The 26,699-nt window shown below is 27.4% G+C and overlaps 9 protein-coding genes across 17 annotated transcripts in view; 6 read left to right on the top strand and 3 right to left on the bottom strand.

Moving 5' to 3' along the window:
- Positions 1 to 965: 965 nt before the first annotated feature.
- On the bottom strand, positions 966 to 5,294 carry LOC106793711. The gene is made up of 4 exons (XM_014760859.1): positions 4,873 to 5,294; positions 3,736 to 4,605; positions 3,504 to 3,635; positions 966 to 3,407 (listed from the first exon to the last, which is right to left on the bottom strand). Exons 1-4 carry the CDS (start codon positions 5,222 to 5,224, stop codon positions 2,104 to 2,106), a joined length of 2,658 nt encoding a protein of 885 aa, XP_014616345.1. The 5' UTR covers positions 5,225 to 5,294; the 3' UTR covers positions 966 to 2,103.
- A 77-nt stretch (positions 5,295 to 5,371) lies between these two features.
- Positions 5,372 to 9,856, top strand: LOC106793712 (uncharacterized protein PF11_0213-like). Of its 2 annotated transcripts, XM_014760860.1 has the most exons (6): positions 5,372 to 5,695; positions 6,014 to 7,801; positions 7,917 to 8,039; positions 8,127 to 8,277; positions 9,159 to 9,239; positions 9,295 to 9,856. In XM_014760860.1, the coding sequence occupies exons 1-6, from the start codon at positions 5,674 to 5,676 to the stop codon at positions 9,521 to 9,523; spliced, it is 2,394 nt and encodes a 797-aa protein (XP_014616346.1). In that variant the 5' UTR covers positions 5,372 to 5,673; the 3' UTR covers positions 9,524 to 9,856. The 2 variants fall into 2 exon arrangements, with proteins under 2 accessions (XP_014616346.1, XP_014616347.1); XM_014760861.1 differs by lacking the exons at positions 9,159 to 9,239; positions 9,295 to 9,856 and adding an exon at positions 8,367 to 8,909 and having other exon boundaries at positions 5,379 to 5,695.
- Positions 9,591 to 11,270, top strand: LOC106793680 (potassium channel GORK-like; the record flags this gene model as incomplete). The annotated part of the gene is made up of 7 exons (XM_014760820.1): positions 9,591 to 9,785; positions 9,864 to 9,998; positions 10,058 to 10,244; positions 10,329 to 10,520; positions 10,603 to 10,704; positions 10,805 to 10,926; positions 11,021 to 11,270. Coding segments are annotated over 7 exons (1,182 nt in total), but the record flags the coding sequence as incomplete, so codon positions are not given.
- A 157-nt stretch (positions 11,271 to 11,427) lies between these two features.
- Positions 11,428 to 12,485, top strand: LOC106793710 (transcription and mRNA export factor ENY2). Its single transcript, XM_014760858.1, has 2 exons — positions 11,428 to 11,642; positions 11,819 to 12,485. Exons 1-2 carry the CDS (start codon positions 11,593 to 11,595, stop codon positions 12,045 to 12,047), a joined length of 279 nt encoding a protein of 92 aa, XP_014616344.1. The 5' UTR covers positions 11,428 to 11,592; the 3' UTR covers positions 12,048 to 12,485.
- Positions 12,486 to 12,702: 217 nt separating this feature from the next.
- Positions 12,703 to 14,289, top strand: LOC106793678 (piggyBac transposable element-derived protein 4-like). Its single transcript, XM_014760819.1, has one exon. The coding sequence runs from the start codon at positions 12,703 to 12,705 to the stop codon at positions 14,287 to 14,289; it is 1,587 nt and encodes a 528-aa protein (XP_014616305.1).
- Positions 14,290 to 14,660: 371 nt separating this feature from the next.
- Positions 14,661 to 17,801, bottom strand: LOC106793709 (conserved oligomeric Golgi complex subunit 4). Its single transcript, XM_014760857.1, has 10 exons — positions 17,624 to 17,801; positions 17,354 to 17,551; positions 16,903 to 17,277; positions 16,619 to 16,827; positions 16,331 to 16,526; positions 16,023 to 16,270; positions 15,724 to 15,946; positions 15,369 to 15,635; positions 15,075 to 15,260; positions 14,661 to 14,986 (listed from the first exon to the last, which is right to left on the bottom strand). Exons 1-10 carry the CDS (start codon positions 17,684 to 17,686, stop codon positions 14,729 to 14,731), a joined length of 2,223 nt encoding a protein of 740 aa, XP_014616343.1. The 5' UTR covers positions 17,687 to 17,801; the 3' UTR covers positions 14,661 to 14,728.
- Positions 17,802 to 17,859: 58 nt separating this feature from the next.
- On the top strand, positions 17,860 to 18,429 carry LOC106793690 (LYR motif-containing protein 5). Its single transcript, XM_014760829.1, has 2 exons — positions 17,860 to 18,087; positions 18,177 to 18,429. Exons 1-2 carry the CDS (start codon positions 18,049 to 18,051, stop codon positions 18,384 to 18,386), a joined length of 249 nt encoding a protein of 82 aa, XP_014616315.1. The 5' UTR covers positions 17,860 to 18,048; the 3' UTR covers positions 18,387 to 18,429.
- Positions 18,430 to 18,755: 326 nt separating this feature from the next.
- Positions 18,756 to 20,850, top strand: LOC106793730 (trafficking protein particle complex subunit 2-like protein). The gene is made up of 5 exons (XM_014760901.1): positions 18,756 to 19,070; positions 19,261 to 19,433; positions 19,503 to 19,590; positions 19,667 to 19,746; positions 19,873 to 20,850. Exons 1-5 carry the CDS (start codon positions 19,038 to 19,040, stop codon positions 19,913 to 19,915), a joined length of 417 nt encoding a protein of 138 aa, XP_014616387.1. The 5' UTR covers positions 18,756 to 19,037; the 3' UTR covers positions 19,916 to 20,850.
- Positions 20,049 to 26,699, bottom strand: part of LOC106793729 (monocarboxylate transporter 10) — an 11,774-nt gene continuing 5,123 nt past the window's right edge. For 6 of the 8 annotated variants that reach the window (XM_014760892.1, XM_014760895.1, XM_014760896.1 and 3 more), the window contains 8 exons: positions 24,732 to 25,253; positions 23,410 to 23,561; positions 23,046 to 23,319; positions 22,833 to 22,968; positions 22,577 to 22,742; positions 22,245 to 22,491; positions 21,982 to 22,134; positions 20,049 to 21,055 (listed from right to left, as the gene is read on the bottom strand). In XM_014760892.1, the coding sequence (XP_014616378.1) occupies positions 20,763 to 21,055; positions 21,982 to 22,134; positions 22,245 to 22,491; positions 22,577 to 22,742; positions 22,833 to 22,968; positions 23,046 to 23,319; positions 23,410 to 23,561; positions 24,732 to 25,215 (1,905 nt within the window). In that variant the 5' untranslated portion in view covers positions 25,216 to 25,253 and the 3' untranslated portion in view covers positions 20,049 to 20,762. Of the gene's footprint in view, positions 21,073 to 21,981; positions 22,135 to 22,244; positions 22,492 to 22,576; positions 22,743 to 22,832; positions 22,969 to 23,045; positions 23,320 to 23,409; positions 23,562 to 24,731; positions 25,278 to 26,699 lie in introns of all 8 variants that reach the window. The other 2 variants (XM_014760900.1, XM_014760899.1) reach the window with 2 other exon arrangements.

The following is a 26,699-nucleotide window of genomic DNA, read 5'->3' as shown; positions in this document are numbered from 1 at the left end:
AAAGAAAAAACAAAGAACATTTTAAAATATAAAATTTTTCTTTTTTAAGTTATATAATTAACGTAAAAAAAAAACAAATGATTGTTATGTCATAGAATTATCTGATAATTGTCCATATATTATATACATTGAATATACATATAAACGTATGTATATTCAAGAAATTTAACATACATATAAAATACTATGAGCATTAGTATTTTATACAAAATTAAAATAATTATAGAATGTTCTGACATAGAAGAAAAAAAAATATTGCCGTTCAAATACAAGATCATAACATAAATAAATTCGATTATATTAGCTTAGAATTAGAACATGATTATACTTGCAACTGAACTTATTTATGTATATGTGTATATGTTTTAAAACCTAATGTAAGAGTACTAATTATTGGAAAAATATCATAAAATATTATGATGCTAATATTATATTGTTCTTTATCATCGATAATATTAATGAAGACTTCATGAATTATTGTATTAATCTTATCAAATAATAAAAGCAAAATGATTTCGGTGAAAAATACTGTAACTATCACAACAAATGAAAGCTAATTGCCAATTCTTAACGCACAATATAACATGATCTGTATAATAAATGACCTATAAAAAGATAAGGATCACTAATAATGAAATCCTATCAAAGGAACTGTCACTTGTTCTTTTCTAATGTAACCGTTTAGTTAATTTCATTTAGAAACATTTAGAATTTGTCATATAGAGCAAAATATTTCGTCTCTTTAGTAACTTTCATATTTACTATGATTTCTTTTCCTTTATTCTTTTTCTTTTTTTTTCTTTTTCAGCATATATAATATTAATATTAATATATTTATTTTATAATAGCAGTATCATGATTAAGGCCGTTAGAGCTGACAGTAGGCATTTGCAGTATAAATATAATCTAAACACATATTTTACCTATGTAATATTATTTCATTAATACCTATATTTTTTCTTTTTTCTTTCTTTTCTTTTCTTTTTTTTTTCCTTTTCTTATTGTATTGAAATTATGCTGCCAATTAATATATACATAGTACGTAGTAAAATTCGTATGTACAATGGCATGTGAGCTTGTAATGATGCTGCATTGAAAAAGGTAGTTGGTGTATTTAACAGTCAAACGAGCTGTACTTCTAACTTCTGGAAGCATGTAGTTTCCTTAAGATTTTAATAAATATTACGATATATTCGTTATTCAGAAAATATAAAGGCAGGTAATCAGTTATAATATTGAAATACTGGTTAATGTATATTCTATAAGTCATTGAAATAGATTTATATAAATCGTTAACTATTTAGGAAAAATTAAGAGAAATATTATATATCGTATGGGGAAAAAAAGGAAAATATTATCAAAAGATATGCAATTAGCAAATATTTGTGACCTTCTTAAGATTCCTTTTTTTTTTCTTTTCTTGAACGATCGCTATCGTCTTTTTCCTTTTATTTAGACGATTTATCGTCAACATTGTCAGCTGCATTTACATCCATTACGTATTTGGCACTTTTAGAATGCCGAAAAAGAATCGATACTCGTAGCAAAGATGAATACATGAAAAAATAATGAGAGTTAATGAAGAAATATATTTTCTTTTCCCGTAAAGAATTTTAGTATCTCTATTTTGTTGTATGGGAGCGCTTTCATATTGCTTTAAGTTCTACACATTGAAACACCTACTGCCATTTCTTATTTTGATTTTTGAGAATAATTTTATATTATCATAGTTACTTATAAGTGATAAGATCTTGAAATAATTATTAATCCAAAAATCATGTAAACAAACTTTTGATCAAATTCAAGTTTGTCAATTTTCAATGATATATATATATATATATATATATATATATGTATGTGAGTGTCAATGACTATATTTATTCTCTTAAAATTTCGTTTAAGTTCTCTGATCCTTCATTTACAATTGTCATAATATATCCAGGTACGTATATTATATCGTGCAAGTATTTTTCTTCAAAATACTTAAAATATATATAGATATATATATAATATAGAAAATGAAATTAAAATTGTATTTTATATTTTATAGGAACATCCGTCTTGGAGGGTTCTTAGTTGAAATGCAGCAACAACTTTCAGTATTTATTTAACACTCTTTCGAGGCCTACCACGTTGTTTAGTTTCACTGCTTACAGTTTGATTAAGAGTTGATCGTTTGGCAGTATGTGTACTGGTTACTTTATGCACAGTTCTTCCTACTTCTATTTTATATAAATCTAAAGAAATATCTTCACTTTCAATCGCTTTTCTAGACCGCCGTGTACGTCCAGCTATTCGTTCCATTTCGTTAAACTTAGTTTGTAATCTTTTAGCAAATTCAAAATCTGCTTTTTCTTGGAGAACTAATCTTTCTATTCTTTCTTGTTCTTTAATTACTTCTTCGTTTGATAAAACATTCTCATTGACTATTTTAGCATTATGGGCATTATAATCTGATATTGTTTCTTCTGATGCAAGACATGGGTTTAATCGATCATAATTATGTTTATTGTTGTTAGGATTTTCTTTACTTAAAACCTCTTGATCATATTTTGGGAAAGAATTATTGACTACTGTTTTGATATTTCTATTTGACTTTCTTAATCCATGAGTAGTAGTGTTGCATTGTTTATTGAGACTATCTACATCATCTTTTATATTTTCACTTTTGATTCTTAATGTAGGCTTGTGTGAACAATTCAACTTTATCCTTTTTTGTACAGTAACTGCAGATTGTTCACTCGTTGATGTTTCATTATTACTTTTTCTAGATAAAGCTCTTTTCCTTATACTTCTTTTAGTTGTAGATTTCCTTTCATCTTCGCTATCTACTTCCAATATTTTGTCTTGTTCAACTTGTGAATTTTTTCTTTTGACATTTACTTTCCTCTTTTTAATTCTTTCCGCAATATTTTCTACAGCTAGATTATCCCTACTACCTTCTTCCTGTTCGTTACATTCTAAACGTTCCTTAGGATTATTCAATGAAGAATCAAAACTCGTTACAATATCATTTACCTCTTCTTTATCTAATGTTAACTCGATATCTTTTCTTTTTAACAACATATTTTTCTGTCTCTTACTTTTTCCCACCATGCCATTCTTTATTTGCGATTTCCATGTTTTTTGGACCTTTCCTGAAGTTACATGCTCATCTAAGATTTGCTTTTTACTTACTTTAGTACCATTAATTGTTTTATTTATACTCTTGGCATAATTCTTATTACTATCAAATGATAAATCAGGAACCAATTCAAGTCTGCGTATAGCATCATGTATCTGAGACTTAAATGATTTATTATTGAATTGATGGGTAAGAGAAGTTGATGGATGTTGTTCAGCTTCATTTATTTTCTCTTTTGAATTACACACAATCTCTTTTATTTTCATATCTTGCCTGATTTTACCTATAATATATTATACATTATATTAATATTATTAAATAATTAATATTTTTTTATTATTTTTATTATTTTTTAATCATGTTCTTTTTGAATACACACCTTTAAAAGCACTCCATGAACATCCAATAATTCTCTTTAAATGAGTTGGAGATGGAGCCTTTGGTAAAGCATTAGATATTCTTTTTAAAACAGGTATCACTCTAACCAATCTTGGTTCAATTTGTTTTCCATCTATATATTTCATTATAAGAACAACATATTAACAAAATTGCATAATTGCATAATATATATTATATAACAAACAGATAGAATACTATGAAAAGCATTATACCTATGGACATTTTGAAAGGTGTTCGTGGCATTGCCTTAATAGGTTTAAAGTGATGAATTTCTTGATTGATACTATCATGACTACCTGCACTTTCTGCACTGCCAATTCTTTCATCGCCATTTCCCGAAGTGACACAAACTTCTACGCCTAAACTTTTTTTTTTACTATTTAAAACGTCACTGGGTACACGTAATTCTTCTTTGCTCTGCATACCATAAATTTTGGAAGTAGAACACCCTGGCTCCAAAGAATAATTTGAAGTTCCAGGCTGAGTAAATTTAGTTACCACTTGATGTTTTAGAGTTCTTGCAATAGTGTTATAAATAGGCATAGATTTTTGACAACAAAATTTAGCAGTAGAGTCTTTATATGCATTTGATGTATTTGGTTTTATATTGGATGAATATCTTTCTGCACGCATTTTAGATATTAAAGCAACATTGGACCGTCTCAACTCGGAATCATTTTTTAACTCTGGAATATTCATTTTTCTTGTTTCCAAACTTTGTCCATCAAATTTAAAAATTTCGGTATTAAGCAATGGCATTGACTTAATATCAAACTTGGATGTATCAAGAGGACAATTTGACACCGATGAAGTTACACATTCATTTTGATATAACTTCACCTCTTTCTGTTTATCTACTAGTTGCTTCTTTGCTAAATTCTGAGCTAGTAATTGATCTTGCGCTATTTGTGCAAATTGTTGCTCCTGTTCTTCGACTTGAATTTTTCTTATCAATGCCTCGCTAGCAATGTCTTCATTCTCTCTTCGACGTCGCATTTCTTCTTCAGCCATTTGAAGTTGTGCTTCATATTCTCTTCGAATTTCTCCAGCAGCACTAAGTATCTTACTCCTTGCTGATAATCCTATGAAATAAATAAATTAATTTCTCTCTTAACTAAATTTCTTTAAATCTAAATAAGAAACACGTACTATATAGTGATTTTAATGTGTTTAAGCATTATTGATAATAAGTACAATACATACGCATATGGGAATAATGTGTGTGTGTGTATTTGTGCGTGTATGTGTGTGATTTGTGCGTTATGTGTGTGTATTTGAGCGCGTGTGTGTGCACTTTAATGAAATTAGGGTTATGTTATGTTTGTTTATTGTTACGTTGTGTCACCCACCAACGTCTAATTCACTTTCTCCGTCATCCCCATTATATTTATTTTCAACCTCTTTGGGAAATTTAGTCCTGATGAGATCCCAAAGTGCATTGTTGACCAATGTTTCAGACTTGGTAGCTGTACGAAGCCAAGAACCTACACGAACTCTGCAAAGAGGACAACTCAGGCTGTTATGTTCAAAGGTTCCTTTCAAGCACCGTAAACAGAGGTTATGTGTACAAGGAAGTGTCACTGGCTCAATTAATAAACCGCGGCACACGGGACACATTAAATCTCTTATATTCACATCTGCGGAAGATCGCAACAATGAAATATCAAATAATTTTGACGTTCGTTTTAAATATGTCGCCATCTTTTCATATTCTTTCAGGGGGGTCAAACTCGAGCAAGAAAGCTAAAGTTTCAATTATATTGTACTAAAATCATAGGTGGCCTTAGTGTATTGAAAAAGTGCCATCTTACTAGTAAAAAATGAACTACTCAAATTTAACGCTAATTCTTGTGACAATTTATTTAGCATCAATTAGCCAATTTTTATTCTCCTAAGATATTGGATAAAATCATTAAGGCTTAGTTTTTAATATTATTTTTGGTTTTTAGATGATGCTTTATATAGATATTAACGCCATCTGTAATTTTTTCTGTAGGTAAAATATCATAGAATCTCTATACTTTTTGATACTATTCAGTTTATAATCTATGGAAGTTATTATACGATACAATTCAATTTATACGAATTTAACTACGTATTCCAATTGTGATTAAATAGTGAATCTAACAAGGGTTACTATTAGCAACATTATGTCTCCGAGATTAAGGAAACGTAAGATATAAACACTAATATTTACAGTAATTCAATGTCATAAAGACAATCGTATAACATGTGTCCTATATTGTTTGCGTCGGCTTGGCTGTAATACCAAAATGGCGGTTATTTTGAGGAAGATAAACTTATAATTAACAGTATATCAAGAAATTGCCTTTTATATTAAGATATATCTTTGAAATTGTATTTTTATTTCTTTGAATAATTTAATCTTTTTACAATATTATACTATTTCTAATTATACGTTTATTGTTATATATAAATTCTAATAATAATAACGCTGCTTGATATTTCATACATCTTTTTCAATTGCAGGTCGTACAATGGATACACCCGGTGTTACCACAAGAAAAAGAGCTAGAACACTTAATTTGAGAAATAAGAATTCTAACTCTTCGCAAGATTTTGAGAAAAATATTGAATATAAGAAAAAAAGTGAAATCAATGTTTCACTCCAAAGAATGAAACAACCGAGAACGATAAATTCTTTAAATAAATCATTTTCAGAAAAAAACACAAGCTTAGAAAAATCAAAGAAAAGTTATACTTCCAACAGGTTTAGTATGATTAAAAATCTTAAGCCAAAGGCAAATAAATCTATTGTACATAATGATTCTGTAAGTGATATTGAGAACGTAACGTGTGAACTATTTAATGATCCATCTTTCAATTTGGGTATGAATAATGAACAGAAAAGCATTCAAGACTTATCGCTAAATAAAATTGTTACTCCTAAAAGTAGTCCTATTTCAATAACTTTAACACCTCAGAGGACTACCAAGACGCCAAAAAAATCACCTTTACATTTAAATTCTCCTAAGACGCATTCTAGAGTCTCTCTTACAACATCAAAAACACCTAGAAAATTAATGCTTTCTGTTCATTCTCCTACTATATTTAATAAATCTGAAAAATCTTCAAAAAGCAGAAAAAGAATGAATGAAAGTACATTAAGTAATGATTCAATGAGTAATATTAAAGTAAAATTAAACAAATTAAAGATAAATCAAAAGGAAATTCGTTCATCTTCCAAAAAGATATTAAGGTTATCTAAATCTCCAAAAATTGTATTAAGATCTCCAAAAAAGTCTAAAAGTAAATCATCAAAAATGAGATTATCTAGTAAAAAAAATACGAGCTTTACGATATTAAACACAAAAAAATCCCCGAAAAAGGATATATCAACAAAAATCTCTAATCGTTCCAAGAAAAATTATGTAGTTAACAAATCATTGTCGAGAAAAGCAGATAACTTAGATATAACTTCGACAAATTCAAATAATCTATCTGCTTTATATAAAGAAATAATATCAAAAAAGCCAGTGATAATACTTGAAAGAATCCCATTATTGGAAAACTTCATTCGATCATCTAAGTCCATAAATAATCAACACCTAATGAATAGCACGTTTAACGTCAAACAAATAGAAAAACAATTGTTTAATATTTCAAATTCTTTAAAAACTTTATTTTCATTATGTCCAACAAAAAAAGAAGAATTAAATAATATAAATACTTTAAATTTAACATCAAGCCCAAAAATAAAAAGTAAATCGCATCTAAGAGTAAGTGATAATATGTTACTTCATTTATCACCAAAAGCATCAAGTAGTCCTGTAATTGAAAAAAGAATACATAGAATGTCTATTGGTTTCAATTTGACTAATAAGACAAATAAATTTTATAATAGCAGTCAAAATAACACTATTAATGTTAATGAAAAGAAAACTAATATAGCAGATCAGACATATGAGCTTCTTGAGCCAAAAACTCCGTGCTTACAAGTACAATGCAGAAAACGTAAAGCAGCAGAAAAGAACTCTAATAATGAAAGAGATACAAAAAGAACATGTAAAGTTCATTTTGCTGCTTCAGAATCTTATATTAGTAGATCGCGGATAACAACATTAAATAATATAAATGCTGAGCTTAATTGTCCTATTTCATTATTCAAAACAAGATCTGTATCCAATAGTTCAACAAATAAGAATACACAGAATTCTGAAATTAAAAGATCTCTTCTTAACAATACTAGACAAATAGAAAAGACACCCTCATCTACATTAAAAAAAACAAAATTTATTGGAAGTGAAGTGAAAAAAGGTGAAATATCATTTAAAAAACAATTCAATTTAAATACAATAAATTTGAATATTTATATGTGTATGTGCGTGTGTATATGTCCATATGTAATGATATAAATTATATTTAATTGCAGATATCAAACTACATAGTGCCACAAAAATTCCAAATTTTCATGAAATACACACAAAATTGTTCTCTAAAATGGAATCTCTTGTAGATAATAGACTTCGCCTGAGAAAGCAACATAAAGCATTAAGTAATGATCATATAATAAAGTCATTTAAAATATTATATAATACATATTAAAGTTTATGTGAATTAATTATGCATTTATTGTTCACAGAATTACTCAATGTTTCAAAATTAAATACACCAAAAAATGTAAAACCTTTGCCAACTAAAACAAAAAATGACAGTTACAATAAATTTGGTTTTAAGATAAGGAAACCTGAAGCCACCAACATTGTTTTAACAAAAAAACCGCCAAATCGGCAGTAAGTAAAAATATTTAAATTATCGTCATCTTTTTATTATGTGCAATAAATATATATATATATATATATATATATACATATGTTTGTAGACAAGAAAAACGAGAAGAAAATAGAGTGTTATTGAAAGGTGTAAGAACAAATAGGCGATTTGAACTACAAATGAAAATGCGTAACTTATCTAACTAAGTAATATTAATAGATATTTTTTAATATTACTCAATATAAACCGCTATTAAGTAAGAGAAAAACAATGGTTAATTTGGACTATACTTTTTGTTATAACATTTTAAACAGTCATTCGTTGATTATTTTATTTTTCATTGTTTACCTAATATTTCAAAAAAATATATATATATACTAAACCAAAATATTTAATTAATTAACAAAATTTGACACATAGAGATTATTCTAATATATTATAGTTTTAAATATTAATACAGTATTACTTTTAGAATCTTCAAAAGACTCTAAAGTATCATATTCTTTATATATATATATAAAAACATAATAATCTTCACATATCTTAGTTTATATGATTATTTTTTAATTTAATTATAACACCTATTTGTGTACTTTCTACTTACTCACTTGCTGTATGTAACTGTAATGAGAACAGTAAAAGTAAGAATGAACGTTCTATTGTTTTAATTTACTCGCGTAATATAAACATTTTACAAATAAAGACTAATGTGCGGATCTACATATTTAGGAATGTTTAAGAGACAATTAAACGTACATATTTGCGAATTGCCAAAAATCTCTGATAGCAATTTGCCAAAGTTACCACCTAATGCAAATATTTTTACTCGTTGGAAACGTAGTTATACAAAATTAATCTTAGTCTCGGCGAAACATCCACTTACAAGTTTTTCTCTGCGCAGTCGTGCTGCTATAGCTTTTGAGAAAAGAAGACATGGTCGTTCATTGCTTTGGTGGATAATACATCCATACAGCACTTTAAGGTATCGTTAAAAAGATGTGTATAATAATTACATTATAAAACATGTAATCTTTCAGATTTTTCTGGGATCTATTGATGATAATTACATATTTGTATATTTTCATCATGGTACCATATATCATGACATTTCATAGAATAGCTAAAAACACAGATACTGAATCGTGGATAATTGTTTATCCAGCATATGTAGTTTGTATAATTGATATAATCCTTAATTTTATAACTGGATATGTATCAACCGACGGTAATGAAATATTTCTGAATCCTGTTTTAATAGCACGGTAAATTTATAAAGATTTTTTGAAGAAAATCTCGATGACAGAAAATTAGATATATTTAATAATATTATTTATCTTCAAGGAATTATGTAAAAAGATATTTTTTCATAGACCTTGTTTCCTCTATTCCTTATACTTGGTTTTATAAACAACGCATATTGCCACCTGGACCTAATTCAAATTCCATATTTCTTTTACTCGAGATCTTGCCTATATTAAAGATTATAAGATTAGGTACACTGTATCATTATCTTAGACAACTTAATATTGTAAGTTTCTATAAGATAACAATATTTTCTAATGTATTATTTAAATAAGCTAAAAAGAATAATATATTCGTTTAACAGACTTTTGGATGTTCTCATGCCAAAAAAATAATTACTTGGCTTATTATCCTGACTTTATTAATTTTTCATTGGAGCAGCTGTTTGTCTTATCTATTTCCATATATTGTAATGCATATAATCGGAGATAGTATGGAGGTATGAAGATTCAACGATTATTACAATTATTATATTTATAATATATTAATGATTTGTAGAACTCCGGAACATATTTAATACACACAGGATTATATAAACAATCTGATTGGATTATTTATTTACAATCTTTGCATATTGGTTTAAGTAATTTAATTGGATTTAATTTTATTGAATTCCAATCATTTGGAACTTTAGATAAAATTACTCACTGTATATTACTTACCTTTGGAAAAGGCTACATGATTTGCACGATTGGAAAGTATAATAATTCTTTTTTAATGTAATATATTTTTTATTAAAATTAATATTTCAATGTATTATAAACAATAGTGCTTATCTTGCAATTATTTGAATCGTTGGCTGAATCAGAGCTAAAATACCATGAAATTATACACGGTGTAACAAATTATGTTAAAGAAAAAAAACTTCCGAAACATCTTCAAGATAAACTTCTTGCTTATTACGAATACAGATTTCAAGGGCATTTTTTTAAAGAGCAAGCTATATCAAATACTCTTTCTAGTCAGTTTAAAAAAATACAAGAACTATATGATTTTCAAATTTTAATTGTTAAAGAAAATTTGCATCAATATATATTTTTTAGATCATCTTAATCAAGAAATTATGATACATAGTAGTCATGGTTTATTAGAAACTGCAAAAATACTTCAAAATTTACCACCAAATGTGCTTGGAAATTTAATTGGTAACATTTAGATTAAATAACAAAAATTAAAATTTTATTTCAATAAAATTGTAGGTAAAAATTATTTTTTTAAAGTAATATTTTAATTTTTTTTTTACAGTGGTTTTAAAACCAGTTATTTACATGGAAACCGATGTAATTTATAAATATCATAAAGAAGGTGATTGTATGTACTTCATAGCTAGTGGAACAGTTGCACTAATTACTTTTTGGGGTAAAGAAGTGAGTAATAACAATTGATTTAATTACAAATAGATCGTATAATATTATATTATTGTATATGTATTAATAAAATAGATTGTATTCATTTATTCAGATTTGCCATCTTGAAAGTGGTGATCATTTTGGTGCCGAAGTTTTACTTAATTCTCAAAAACGAAGATATGAATCAGTTTTAGCTTTAGAAGTGTGTGAACTTCTACGTTTGGATCGTCAAAATTTTAAACTTGTTGTTCCTCGCGAATCTGAATTATTCAATAGAATTGAAAAAGATACAATGAAGAGAATTAAGTTAATTGAAGAATTGGAAAAGCTGCATCAAAGGTCTGAAAAAGCAAAAAAATAAATTAAAAAAAAAAAAGGGAAAAAATCATTTAAAATATCGAATTTCATATACTATTTCATTTTTATGTATAATTTAATTAAATAATTCATTAATTTAAATCGTCATTCGCGCGCGTATAATTGCAATTTTAATTTTATATTTAATTGTATTACTAGCGCCACGTTGCGCCTTAAATAAGAACTAAATCACGTTATTCTTAGTCCAGTTTAATCAGATTTGGTTAAGTTAGATTTCCGTTCCAGGAAAGGTTAACGTTCAAATTAATTTATTAATCATTTTATATATACAAATATTTTTAAAGAAATAATTTATTTCAATTATTAATGAAGACGGCTACACATCAAAGACTAGTTATGGTTGGCGATCGCGATGGGCAAGTAGAATTCAATTAAATATTTTTACGAATAGTTAAATATGGAAGTTTGTTTATAAACAACTGATATTTATTAAATATCTTTGATGTAAAACAATAAAAAAGTTAAGAAATATTATTAAAAAATATATTGAAATTTAGTGAAAGTAAATTAAAGTTGATGCACCTAATTTTAGATTGAAAGAACTTTTAAGACGACGATTGGTGGAATGTGGATGGAGAGATCAGGTTAAATTAATCTGCAAAGAAATAATAAAAGAACATGGTCACGATATAACTTATGATACGCTACTTTCTATGGTAACAAGTAAAGCACGAACACTTGTACCTGATTCTGTCAAGAAAGAACTATTACAAAAAATAAAAAATCAGCTTGTAGCTCAAGAAGAAAAATTGAAAATGTAAAAATCTTACAGATTTTGTGACTTTCTTTTGTTACATTAAATACGACTTACATACTAAATCTATGTATATATAGATATTTTTAATATTTGTTCTATATTATATAAACTAAAAGAGCTATATTTAAACAACATGATTTTTAAATAGTAATTTTCAAAACTTTGATATAATAAAATCGCAATAACATTGTATTAGACAAAAAATTGATCTTACCATAGTTAGTATTTCTTTAAATTTAGATTGTAGGACTAATCTGATAATAAAAAATATTTTATATCTTTTGTAAATAATTTGAATTGTATCTTGTTTATATTAATACGTTGAGTGTCATGCGAATTTATAAGAAAATCCCCATCAGGCCATTTGCGTTACTTAGAAGTGCGCTGATATTGTAATATAGCCATTGTTTCTTATTGTAATAGAAAATATTTGCGTTTAGAACAAAATGCTTATGGATATTCATTCAACATGTTAAGTGCCAAGTTTGTTTTGTCTTGCTTATCGTTTGCTTTCATCGAAATAGACTTGCGGTCGGGGATCTTTTTAAGTTACGATAAAACAATACAAAAATTTTAGAAATGTCTTATGTTTATATTGTGTTATCTGTGATTCTTAGTCCAGTGCAAAAAAAAATCTTTCTTTAGCCTTAAATGTGAAAATGTCAGTCGAAGAGTATGAAAGCGATAGTAGTGAAATTATTTTTTCTAAAAAATGGCGCAAAGTGATTGTTTTTTCGTCATCAGAGGAAGAGGAGGAGAATGCCGAAAAATGGCATGATCCGAGAGGTGATCAACCAAAGCTTATGCCTTTTACCAGTCCTTCTGGGTTTATAATTGAAAATTTGAATATAAGATCAGATGTAGCAATAGAAACTTGCTATGAACTATTTGTGCCGAATCAATCGTTCGAGGAAATCGCCGAACAAACGAATTTATATGCATCACAGCAATTAGAAGATAGATACTCGCAACGTTTGAGCAAGTGGACAGTGACAAACAAAAATGAAATAAAAAGATTTTTTGGGCTAATTCTATGGATGGGGTTAGTTAAATTACCATCATTACATTTATATTGGTCCCATGATCCTGCATATATGCAAACATTTCCGAAAAAAATCATGTCCAGAAACAGATTTGAACTATTGTTGAGAATGATACATTTTGCAGACAACAGAAAGAGTAACGGTTCCAATCGTTTGTACAAAATACAACCACTTATAGACACTTTAGAAATAAATTTTAAAAAATATTACAATCCAACAGAGGACATATGTATTAATGAATCATTGATTCCGTTTCATGGCTGTATTATATTTAGACAATATTTGAAACAAAACCGCTACAAATATGGAATTAAAATATTTAAGTTATGTTGCGGATCTGGTTATACGTATGCCCTTCATGTATACATAGGGAAAACTCTAAAAAAGGAAAACACTATGCCCACTAAAATCGTAATGTCTCTTTGTAGAGATATATTCGATAAAGGACATACGCTGTATACCAGTAACTGGTATACGAGTATAGAATTGGCGAACAAATTAATTGATAAAAATATTCATTTAGTGGGAACATTACATTCAAGTCAATGGAATCTTCCACAGCAAGTAATATTGAAAAAGTTAAAACAGGGAGAAATTATTGCAAAGGAGAATAAAAAAGGAATAACCATTTTAAAATGGAAAGATAAGCGGGATATCTTACTTCTGTCAACAAAGCATTCATCAGAAATGGTGAATGTTAAAAGTCGATCAGAAGACAAGTTGAAACCACAAATTGTAGTAGCCTATAACAGAGGAAAGGCAGCTGTCAACTTATCTGACCAAATGAATGCCTATAATAATCCACTACGCAGATCTATGAAATGGTATAAAAAGCTAGCCTTTGAGCTTTTATTAAATACTGCAATTCTGAATGGTTACATTTTATACAAAAATATCACAAAGAAGAATATCAGTATCAATGAATTTCGGACGAAATTAGCTGTATATCTCACAAATTGCTGGGACGAAGATATTCCATCTAACAGTATTGTAACTACTTTTAAAAAACAACAACACAAACTTGAAAAAAAACCTGGAAAAGTCTCTAAAATGCGAAAATATTGTAAATTATGCTATGAAGAAAGTGCGGCACTATTTGGTAGAGAAATGGCCAGAAAATCTACTAAACAAGTTACCACATTTTGTAATACCTGCAAAGGACAACCGTTTTTATGTTTACCGTGTTTCAATAAAATCCATTAAAAAAACACCAGTTTGATAAGAAATATTTAAGTACATTAATGATACGATCCTGTAATAAATAAAAATGAAATTAATTTTTAGTAACTTTTAAGTAATTACTTAAAACAATGTAATTAAAAAAATATAATTTTTTTAGTTTTATGTCGTAATTTACACTGTTAGTCACCAGTGATAGACCTGATCTGAACGAAAAGTTCAATGTCAGTCACTGATGACTGACATGACACTTAACGTATTAAGATATGTATGTATAAATGGTATTTTATTATTACCATATAAAGAGTATTTTTTTAATACTAAAATTAAATAAAGAAAAATTCTATAAAAATTAAACATTGATAGAATAATATATAATTTAAAATTGATGTAGCAATGAAATTTTCTTTTATTCATAGAGAATGGAAGAAACACTATTTTAAAAATAAAAATATTGTAATATCTAAACTTTAAATCTTTTAATATCTTCAGGCTTAATATCTATTCTAAGAGATGCAATTTGTCTAACTTCAGCAGGAGTTAATCTCCATGCTATTGCATCTGCTCCACAATAATCAGCCAATTCCTCTACTTTTTCTATACTCAATATAGTGGCTATTTGAGTTAAACGTGCAAATTTATCACGCACAGACCATGATGTTGCTGCTGCTAAATAACTGGCTAATGATCTAATTTCTTTATCTAAAATAAGTCCGCCAGCCTGGAAAAGTAAGATCTGTTAATAAATGTGAATATGTAAATATATGTACACGTGGATAATTATTATATTATATTAAACGAACGCATACTCTGTTAAAAGTCGATTTCAAAATAACTTTTTCTAAACGCGCTGTAACTTCTTTAGTTAAAATACCAATAAGAGCATCATAATTTGATGTTGTTAAATTGCTCTTAAAACCTTGAAGTAAACCTTCTAAATTAGTGACTAAAATTTGTACAAAAGGTTCATCCGTTTCGTATCTTAATAATTCATCCTAAAAATATAGATAATTATTCTATCTAATATTAAGTCATTTTATTAATATTTTGATATCATGTGTAAATAAAGACTGATTTAATATAATTTTGTATTTCATACCAACCTCGTTAATATGATGATCTATGGACAAAAATGCATCTACCCAGGGTGTTACTCTAGGTTTTACGGCACTTACACGCAATTGCTCTAACCCATAATCAGTAACAGCTCTTAAAATAGAAGTTACTCCTTTTAAACCGGAAAGACAACTATCTATTTTTCCTATATCTTTTTCAGCCATATTAGGAAATGTTGTATCTATTTCTGCACTCAGAGTTTTGCATAACGTTTCAACGTATTCAATACTAACATCTGTATTGTTTAAATATGCCTAAAGTAATGAGTACAAATTAATGTTAATTTAGACATTGTTACTAATATGTAACTATATATAATAATTGAAGTATCGCTTATATTACCAAGAACATAAGACGAGCAAGTTCAGTGTCTGACGTTTGTAAACGTCCATGTTGTATACTTGTTTGCAGAGCACTATACGCTTGCGTTAAATCTAAGTATCCTGCTGAATATCCTTGGCGTAATCTATTCCTTAATCTGTTGGCAAATTCTCCTTCTAATATATCACAAGCTATATTAATAACAGCACAAACACCATCTATACTCCAACTTGATATAGAACGTCTAAATACATAATACAAATTTATGTTATAGTTTATTTACTCGTCAATAATTGTTAAATTATAAATTTAAATAGTACCTTATACATTTTTGTACTATAAAAAAAACATCGTCCACCATACTAGATATTTGTTGATCTTGCTCTAACGTGTCCATACCAACAGCTTTATTGACATTTTCTTCCAAGAAATATCTTTCTAAAGCAAGATAAGCACCTATAAGTTCTTGCATATTATGAGCTAATTCGGAATTGCAGATGTTCCTTTCAAATTCATTTAATTGATCCGTACATTGTGTAGCATTTGTAGTACTAATTTCTATGTCATTCTAAAAATAAAAAATAATTAAATACTTACGATTTTATTGGTATGAATACAAAACACTCACCTTAACTCTTCTTCTTAAGAAACGAATATATAATTCTGCCCTTGAGTGCATTATAGTGATTTCACCTAATAAGAGATCGAGCTCTTTAGGATCAATTCTTTCTGAATTTGGCTTTCTGACATATTCATTTATCATTTGTACTTTCTTAGATATACTTCTGTGTTTCATAAATTCTGCAACAATTTTTTTAACTTGCCTATATAATAATATATACATATTAATTTGTTTGGTCAAAACAAAGATATCCGTTATATATATATAGATTTTCAAAGTTAACTTTCATTTTACCTATCACATTCTTTTTGTAATATGGATACAGTCATTAGAAGTCTTCCAGGTCCATAATATGTTTCTATTATAGGTTGATGTACCTCGACAATTCGAGCTATTCCTTCAAATAATAATGTCATAGTATCCGCAAATATAACTGACGCTCGTTTATCATTATTTTTTATCTCCAAGGCAGCCTTTAAATTTTTTTGTGCTGTGTCATGAAGCTAGAAAATAAAAAAAATTTTTACGAATATAATAAATGTATTTATTTATATAGTCACAAACGACAAAATAATTACCTTTGTACACAAATAACTACAAAATTTTTTCAAACCTTCTAAATGCATTCCCAATAATGGAAATATTTTAAAAAATCTTTCAACAGATGCTAGATCTTCAGATTTCACTGCTTCATCAAACTTGTGCGTAACTACTGTTCTCAGTTGTACAGCTGCTTGTTGCAACGTAAAAAGAGAGCTACTAATAGTACTAGGATCTCCTGATACATCTTCGGCTGTTCTTTCAAGCAATTGTTGATCCATTGACAGATACCGATGAACATGTGCAGCACCTTGCTCGTAATCTTCATTTTGTAAAGCTGTTGCAACACCTTCGCTACATAATTGTAGATCTAGTATATCATTAACTCTTCTTTGACATTCGCATACTCTGCTCTATAAAGAAAATATTTTACTGTTACATATTTCTTTACAATTTTAATCATAGCATCAGTTAATTCTTTTTACTTACTCTCGCTAAATCTAATTGTCGTACTTTAGAGCTTACATTTTCAGCTAATTCGTTTGTATGTACAATCATATTTCGAAATTTCTCTGCCTCACCACGAATAAAAACAACCTTAGGTAATACTTTATTTATATTTTGTAATTTAGATTCTATATAACAATGTCTAGACAATAAGTTGTCTAACTTTTCTTTCACAATTATCTGAAATAAATTTTTCAAATTGTTAATTAATATTAAATATATTATTTTATTATAATAAAACAATGTTTTAACCTCATTTTCTGACAGTTTATTAAGCATTTGCTGAATATTATTCTCTTCTATTGGCACACTCATCTTATTCACGAATTATTAAACGATTTATACAATAATAAGCGAAAATTAAAATCTGTTAAAAGAAATTCATTTATATACGTGGTATCTATATTGTCAGTAAATGTGAAATAATTTTCGTTAAGTCCATACTTATCGATAGAGAAAATATCAATGTTAAGTCGATAAGAAAGATAACTGTGATAAATTATTTTTTTTCATGACACATTGATCAGTCAAATAATTTTTTTTAACAAAGTTTTTTACTAAGCTATTATTCATTACAAAGTTCGAATAATACGATTAATTGATATATTTGAGAAATTGGATAATAAATTAGTAAGACGCAACTTGTAAGTTACAACAGTGTAAGTGTTATACTTATTATGTCTCAAAGAAGTAAAGTAATACAAATGTATAAAACGGTAAGATTATTTTTTGAATTATTCTTAAAATTTTTATAAATATGTATATCTTTATAATTATTTATTATTTATTTTCCTTTTTATTGTAGCTTTTGTATATGGGACGTGATTATCCAAAAGGTTATGAATATTTCAGAGTGAGATTGAGAAGAGCTTTTAATAAGAATAAAGAAGAACGTAATCCTGAGCAAATAGATAAAATGATAGCACATTGTAATTTTGTTATTAAAGAATTGGAAGCTTTGTATATGCTACGCAAGTATAGAGCATTAAAAAATAGATATTATAATCAACCCTAACCTAAATTAAAACTATTATAAATATCATTGTATACTATATTATATATTCTTCTATATTCATTATTAGTTATATTATGTGTATATATATATATATGTATATATGTATAATATATATGTTATTTAATACTATTTTACAATGTAATGTAAATAAACATGATAGGTAATTTTATTATTATAACTTCATTTTACTTGTATATGATATAAAATTATATTATAAATATTATTTTTAATACTATATTATATAAAATGTATAATAGTATACAGTAAAATTTTAAATAATATATAATAAAGTATCTCTAAGTCTATATTTAAAAAAAGATTATTATGTAAAATTGTTTATATATTCAGTAATTTTATTTTCGCCATAAGCGTCGGTTTAATTACAGATAAGAACTAAAGATTGAGTAGCAGTAGTTTGATTATGCTGTCAAAGAAGATATAAATGTTTTTTTTTATAAAGTATACGTATATGAATATTAGTTTATGTTATATATTTTAGTCAAGGAATAGAAAGCGCATCCCACGTTTGTGAAAACCTCGAAACATTCAATTTTTATAGTTTCGTATAAAAAATTCGATATTATTTTCTACATTATTTAGATAAAATTGAGAGTACTTTGCATATTATAATATATATTTATATTCGTTATCATGGCTGTATGTGTGGCTGTTATTGGAAAAGATGCAAGTATTTGTTTATTTTGAATTTATAGGTTATAAAAAAAATAGTGTCTTTATAAAATATAATTTTTTTTATGTGAAAATGTGAGTTGATAAATTATTTATTTTGTCATGAAGATTTTTCTATTCTATATAGTCTGATTTTTCTGTGAAAATTTTCGTAATATTTAATTTTGTATTTATATTTTTATAGAATTCTCCCAAATATATCAAATGTGCAGATGAGGCTCTTGCCTTGCAATTTCATTACAAAGTGCATACATCTATTGATATTATAGAAGAGAAATTGAATATAGGAAACAAAACAGCTGTTGATATTCGTGATTTGTATTTAGGTTTATTACTTACAACAGAGGAGTTTAAAATGTATGTATTTAATTTCATTCTTACATATAGAATTAAATAAATCATTAGTAACAAGAAGTTTTATTTTAGCTACGGTTATGCAACGAATACAAAAATTAAATTTGTAATAGTATTACAATCATCTAATATATCATTCCGAGATAATGAAGTAAAGACGGTAATAAAATTACATTATTTTGTAATATAGTATTATTATGCATTAAATGTAAAATCATTTATTAATTGCCTTACAGATATTTAAAAAATTGCATACTGCCTATTCCAATGCGGTTTGTAATCCATTTTATGTACCAGGTAGCTCGATTAAATCAAAGTAAGATTCATCATATTTTATTGTCTTTATTAAATACATTGACTTATATAGAATATAATCATAACATTAAATTTTTAATTTTTTACTGTAATATATATACATATATTTATTAATTATGTTCTTTAGGTCATTCGATTCATCTGTGACAGAGATAATGGGAATTATATAAACATATATATTCTTCTACTGAAATATTAGCAATATTATTAAATCATTCTTTAACTCTTTTAACTATAAATACAATATATGTTCAAAAGCAAAGAAGAAATATCATGAAACAACATTAATATGTTTTATTTTCATTAAGCAGCGAATTTTTTATTCGTAAATTCAATTGAACTGCATCATACATAAATTAACGAATATTTTTTTTTTATATTTGACATGAATCATTACGAGAATAATACATTAAAGTTGCTTACTCAATGTTGCTACTTCGAATACATTTTTTATTTGTAAAAAATTAACTATGACATTATAACATATTTTTATTGTACAATATATTATTATATCCAGAAATGCAACATTAAGTAAACAATCATTTAAATGATAACAAAAATAATGTGTAGTACATACACTGTTGTACGTACATTCTATTATCATCATCATCATCATCATCATATTAAACATCGTATAACATTATATAAAATATTTCTATAAAAATATAACTGTATTTCAATTAGAAAGTTAAAGCTTATTGCCATCATTGTTTTACATCATCAAAATTATAACTGAAATAGCATAAAATAATTTAAGTTAAAGATTAATAGTAACATTTTGTTTACTAATTAGTGTCAATTTAAGTTAAATATTGAAGTAGATTATTATTCTTACATACAATGGATTTTGTTGTTTTTCTCAGTATGACGTCTATAATTAATACATAAAATCAATTATCAGTTATATTTGTGATCAATATATAAAAAATGTATCAAACAACAGTATAAAAATAAAAGTAAAATATCTATGTGACATTTTTTATGTAATTGATATAATAATTCATTATTACTTTGCTATTACAATGTAAGAAGCATCGATGATTGTTCTTTACGTTGTAAAAATGATGTTCTTGACAATAGAATTTGATTTTTGTCGAATAATAAAGGTGTTTTTTCTGAACATCTTGAGTTTTGCCAATAATCACCACTGCTGCCATTTTTATTAGATTTAATAGTCAACATTCCTTTAGATCCATATTCAGTCTGTATGTATAGATACTTCTTTATTCTTGTTTTATCTTTATGTAGTCCATAATCACGTCGAGTAGTTGTTACAAAAGACGATGATAGTAGGTTAGCCTTTGCCATTCCTATTGATAATAAAAACCTATTGGAATATATAAATGCATACACTTTTGGTTCAATGTCATAGAAGAAAATGAAAATAAAATAAATATATAATATATATTTATATTTTTCAAAAACAAGATATTTGTCAAAACAATGGCAAATAGAAGAAGAAGTATATTTTTATAAAACATTCATGCATTTAGTTTTTAAATACGCATTAATTAACTTCATATTATTATTTCGATTAAAATAATGCTAGCCTTAAATATACATATTAAATAAAACTAAGTGCCTTTAAATTGTATGATATTTTTTCTTAAACATAGCAGAATGCTATGCTTAAATCCTTGAGTTAAGACCAACTAGATATTGCGCACGCGGATTTCTATTTATAAATAAACTACGATAACTACTACTTATTAATTAAGTCATTAAATTAACAAATAAACAAATAATCTGACACAATACAATAAATAAATATAATCGAAAGGCAGCATTTTGTACGCATATATTATTATGATTTATGTGGATGATTAATCCAGAAATATTGATGATATATTATCTATCACAGTCTACTGTCAAGATACATGGTTTTTAAGCTGACAATATTCTGGATAATTGACAGAAAGATTATTTGTTATTTTCATTTGAAATCGAACTATTTCATTAAATATTTTCGCTACACCTTGAAATTGTACGAATTAACGATTAATTGATGTTGTTCCTATGCTTTCTATTGAAAACATTCGTGTTAAATTACTTTTTTTTTTTACATATGTCAGCTTTTAATAATTATTACCAACTATTTTTGCTAAACTAGAGTTTCGATAAAAGGAACAGAAAAACGCTAGATTTTTGCACAGAATAATATATTCATAAAATGCCTTATTACTTGTCACGCCGAATACCGTTGATTTGATAATACATGAATACTTGTTTTACCGACCATTTTGGCATGTTGATTTTGCCGTTGGATCTTCGGTAATTGAATCAGCATCATTTTCACTATCTGTTTCCTTAACACATTTTATTAAAAACATAGATAATGCCCCAATTATTGGCGGTACTCCAGCCAATAAGAAAGGCAAATCATAGGAACCTATATGATAAAATGAAACACGTTAAAATGAGCAAATATACATAGAATATAAATGAAATAATAATGAAATATTGTTTTAAACATAAAGGATAATAAGTCCATTAATTTACCGGTATGATCGTATAAAAGACCAGCGATTGGTGGTCCTACCGTCAAAGGTATAGAACACATTCCTAATAAAAATCCAATTGCTTGAGTTGCACCCTCACGACCACAAATGTCGAAAGCAATTGGACCTAATAATGATATGAAACATCCATCAAATAATCCCATACTCAAAGAAATGATTAGTAAAATTTTAAAAGATGGTGTTACGGTAAGTAACATCGTGAGCATACCGATGCTTAGAAATGATACCTAAAAAAATATGAATTTTTGTTTATTATTTCTGTTTCTTATTAATGCACATATCATTTATAGTGTAATGATAGAAAAATATTACCTGTTGTAATAATATTCTATTTACTTTAGGCAAATCGGCAATATATCCGAATATTAATCGACCTATTCCAGAAGTAATACCAATACACATAACTGGCAATTTTCCATCAGAGCCTTTAAATGTGGTAGCTACAAATTTTCCGATATGTACGTATGGTACAAAATATCTAAAATGTAAAAAATGATGTTAAAAAATATGAAATGTTACTTAAATGATTATTGAGTATTATTCAGCATTATAAATAATTGAGCAATACCCAAATAAAGCAAGCGGAATAGAAATGGCCCAGACAACGTATCGTTTTCTTTTCCATATAGATAAATTAATAACTTCCTTCAAACGGTCTTGAAACTTCGTAGTTTGCGTTGTTCGATATTGCGGAGATTTCTTAACTGTAAAAAAAAATGTTATATTAGTTTTTTTTTCATTTGAACAAATTTTTCAAACTTTAGCGTAACTCTTTACTCACGTGGTATCGGTTTGAAAAGTAGCGCGCAAACCATGACAATTGAAGTTAACGCTGCTAAACTTCGAAACGTTCCTTCTAATCCGAAATGTCGTAAAAGGGTTTCCATCAGATATGGTACAAGTGTTGTAAATAAAGAACTACCAGCCGTAACTATGCCATTTACTAATCCCAGATATTTTTTAAAATAATGTCCTAAAATAACTAAGCTCGGTGTGTAAGCAAGACTTGCACCGAGCCCATACATAACACCATAAGTCAGATACAATAATTCTACCTGAAGCAAAAAATTATAGAATTTTCTAAATCGAATTTAAGTTCAATCTAATTTAAATTCATTGCAAATTATTTTAACGGAAAAAGGTACCTTATCAGAGAGCATCGAAGAAAGAAGCATACCACTTGATGCAATTGCACCTCCTAAAAAGGTAGTCATCTGAATACCAATTTTATCGGTGAGGATACCAGCGACCGGCGATAGGAAAAATGTCGTACCGATGGTCAATGATCCAACCAAAGCTGTTTAATATAAGAAAAAGAAAAAAAAGAAACGTATTTATAAAATATTTTAAGATCATTTTGCAACGTTAATTTTTATAATGACGAAACAAATCTACCAAGTGAATGAAGCAAACCTAAAGCGTTCAGATGCACACTGTAGGAGCGTGTCAATATTATGTTCTGATTGGTCGAAACGAGCTCTATCCTTTTCTTATTCAATTCGCGGATCTCTATTCAACTTACAGGACTGCAATATCTGGACCGAGCAAAATATATAGATACTTTCACACCTTATACGTACGTACGTACATATATACATAGATAGATAGATACACGCATACATAAATCAGTCTACAAGAATATCGTTTTGTTTCCATTCCGATTGTTATCAAACAAAATTTAAAACTATTTCTAATCAACTAATCGTCTTAGGACGGTTGGTTTTAAAGTTTTCATAAAGATTCAGGTCATATCAGTTATGAGATACGGAGAAGCTACCATTGAATTGCAATCCCTTAACTATGATTACTATGATTAATCAAGCTATAATTGACTGTTAATTTAGATGCATGTTATTTGGGACATCAACTGTAAAAGGAGATTGATCTCATCAATGATTTAATTGATATGTTCTTTAAGTAAATGTTTAGAAAAAAGTTTAATTCCTCTCTCACACAAAAAAAAAAGATATTTAATTATTATTTATGGCATATTTTATCAATATTCATTTGCAAATCATTATGCTACTAATATATATTATTTAGAAAAAAATAGCAAATGCCGTTATAAGTTTGTTTTTCGAGCTCATTAAAATCCTGCATAATAATTAAAAAAAAATAATTATCTTTAACGACGTACGATGTGCTTACTGATAATATTACATTTGACGCAAAGAAAAAGAAAATAAAAATTTGTTGGAGATGAAAAGCGAGTAATTTATCGTCGAAGAAAATTATATCTTATTATTATTATACGAGTACGCACACATTTGCTATCAGAGGAGGAACAACAAAATGTTAAAAATGATTTGATAGTGTCGATCATTGAACCGTTGTGCTTTTATTAGGTCTTAATATAACGATTAAATGGAATATATGCAAAGAAGAGAGAGAAAGATTTTGAAAGATGAGTCGTAAATTTGGAAAGTAATTATAATAAAATAATATAAATTAGATAATGATCTCTTACATGCTTTAGAAGATACTTCCGTTTCTCCAGCTTCCATCAATTTCCTTTGTAGTTCGAGGTAAATTAAAGAGTAGGTGTTGATAACGCTAAATAAAATACCATTGATAAAGAAACTAGCCAACATGATCATCCAAGCTCTTAAACCACCATCAGGTGGAATATTAATATCAGTATTATTAGCTTCCACATCTTCTTGCCAATTTGTTTTTGCAAGTGATTCCTCGCTTTCGATCTTCTTTAATCTATTTGATTTAGAATCGTTAGATATAATTAATTCTGGTTCCTCTTCCGATGATATGAGTTTCGTCTCAGGACAAGGCTCAACGAATTCATCCGAATTTCCCTGAACATTTGCAGCCTCCAATGATTCATTCGTGTTTGTTAGTTTTTGTTTAGTTCGACCATATTCTTGTTCAAGAGAGTTATTACTTAAAACGTAAAGATTAGCGTTACGTTTATCTTGAACATTATCGGTAACTGTCATTTTTGATGATATTAACAAAAATTTGCAATTTTGCAAGCCTGTAACATTACATAAAAAATTACCTTCATAATACAATAATGGTTTGTAGATTGTTTGTATTTCAAATTTGCTAATAGATATTTCGGAAAAACAAATATTTATTTAAATATTAACAAGAATACATTGTATCATGCCAAACCGAAAGTATTACACTACCGTTGTAGTAACGCAACAGGTAGACTGTTCTTGCATCATCTCAAAATCAACAACGAAGAGTAGACTGTGGCGAATCAAACCAACGCGTCGCTGTTCTCTGATTTCAAAAAAAAACTAATCTAATAAATCTTGAGAGATGTATGCCTGCATTTTAAGAAATGTTCTTATGACCTCATATTTTATGCAATCTACATCCGAATTTGATATCAACTCTGTTATTTAATACGATAATTTCATTAAAAAAAAAAAAAAAAAAAGTAGAAAGCCTCTTAACGAGGAATATTTTAAATTTGTGGAAGAAAAGTGCTGAAATATTAAATATTAATGTAGACGAATGTTTATCTTATCGGCATATTTGTTTTTTCGGAATTTTCCAATTTTCAAATCAAATTATTCAACAATATCTCGCTGAATGATGTAAATCCAAATCGACTAGTTAATTTGATTGTGAACGAATTACTTAATTAAATCAACATTAAATACTCAATTAATTTTGTTTAATTATGGGATACAGCATAGGACTTCACTATGATTAGCCATAAGAAAATGACGACTAATTGAATAAAACAGCCGTTCGTCCAACAAAATTGATTATTAGCAATAACAAAGATAACGCTTCCTTCTAATATTACTATACGCGTTTAGTTTAATGGTATCTTACATGTTGAGCCAGCCGTATTTATATTTCGAATGCGGTTTCATCGTAACGATCCAGCCGTTTTACATACTGCAATTACTCTACTCGCATATCTTCCTACATCGTTAACTACGTGAGTCCAAAGCAAGTAGAATTCAAATAATTGGCGTAAACTTTGCATGTTTTTTACAAACTCTATCATCCTAAAGATATAAAAGATTAATTTCATATACGTTCAATGTATCCTAATCACATCGTACATTTTGGTATATCCTGATAATATCAATCAAAACCTTTTAGGATCTCACAAAATAGAGCCTCGTAGATGAAGGAATAAAAGGTCGTACTCGGAACACGTTATTAGGGTTACAAAGGCGCTTTTGTTTTTCGATTCATTCGTAAATTGTATCGGTGAAAGCCTTACTTCCTCAACAAATGGGAAGCAAAGTATAAAAGAGATAGCTTAAAAGCCCATGGAAAGTAAACAAAATATATTTTATATATAAAAACATATACTACATTTTATACGGCAAACATTTTTTTCGGTCATAACATTCTGATTATTTTTGATGATAAAGTTTCATAGGGAACTTGGACATGAAAAGAAGTAGAACTTAATTTAATTGAGTTGGACGTTTCGTCCCTTTATTGG

This window comes from Polistes canadensis, unplaced genomic scaffold (genome assembly GCF_001313835.1).
Source record: "Polistes canadensis isolate GaletaPanama2010 unplaced genomic scaffold, ASM131383v1 scaffold_17, whole genome shotgun sequence".
NCBI lineage: Eukaryota > Metazoa > Arthropoda > Insecta > Hymenoptera > Vespidae > Polistes > Polistes canadensis.
The sequence above is the reverse complement of the archived record's forward strand: the minus strand, read 5'-3'. Positions and strand labels throughout refer to the sequence as shown.

Coding starts and splice junctions, on each gene's coding strand:
- LOC106793711 (XM_014760859.1), bottom strand. CDS start 5,224: ATGGCGACATATTTAAAACGAACGTCAAAATTATTTGATATTTCATTG. Junction 4,606..4,872: donor AGAAAGTGAATTAGACGTTG/GTGGGTGACACA, acceptor TTTATTTCATAG/GATTATCAGCAAGGAGTAAG. Junction 3,408..3,503: donor TTCATGGAGTGCTTTTAAAG/GTGTGTATTCAA, acceptor AATATATTATAG/GTAAAATCAGGCAAGATATG.
- LOC106793712 (XM_014760860.1), top strand. CDS start 5,674: ATGTCTCCGAGATTAAGGAAAC. Junction 5,696..6,013: donor GTCTCCGAGATTAAGGAAAC/GTAAGATATAAA, acceptor TTTCAATTGCAG/GTCGTACAATGGATACACCC. Junction 7,802..7,916: donor TGGAAGTGAAGTGAAAAAAG/GTGAAATATCAT, acceptor ATTTAATTGCAG/ATATCAAACTACATAGTGCC.
- LOC106793710 (XM_014760858.1), top strand. CDS start 11,593: ATGAAGACGGCTACACATCAAAGACTAGTTATGGTTGGCGATCGCGAT. Junction 11,643..11,818: donor ATGGTTGGCGATCGCGATGG/GCAAGTAGAATT, acceptor ACCTAATTTTAG/ATTGAAAGAACTTTTAAGAC.
- LOC106793678 (XM_014760819.1), top strand. CDS start 12,703: ATGTCAGTCGAAGAGTATGAAAGCGATAGTAGTGAAATTATTTTTTCT.
- LOC106793709 (XM_014760857.1), bottom strand. CDS start 17,686: ATGAGTGTGCCAATAGAAGAGAATAATATTCAGCAAATGCTTAATAAA. Junction 15,261..15,368: donor TAGATCATCATATTAACGAG/GTTGGTATGAAA, acceptor CTATATTTTTAG/GATGAATTATTAAGATACGA. Junction 14,987..15,074: donor TGAAATCGACTTTTAACAGA/GTATGCGTTCGT, acceptor TTACTTTTCCAG/GCTGGCGGACTTATTTTAGA.
- LOC106793690 (XM_014760829.1), top strand. CDS start 18,049: ATGTCTCAAAGAAGTAAAGTAATACAAATGTATAAAACG. Junction 18,088..18,176: donor TAATACAAATGTATAAAACG/GTAAGATTATTT, acceptor TTTTTATTGTAG/CTTTTGTATATGGGACGTGA.
- LOC106793730 (XM_014760901.1), top strand. CDS start 19,038: ATGGCTGTATGTGTGGCTGTTATTGGAAAAGAT. Junction 19,071..19,260: donor TGGCTGTTATTGGAAAAGAT/GCAAGTATTTGT, acceptor ATATTTTTATAG/AATTCTCCCAAATATATCAA. Junction 19,747..19,872: donor GGTAGCTCGATTAAATCAAA/GTAAGATTCATC, acceptor TATGTTCTTTAG/GTCATTCGATTCATCTGTGA.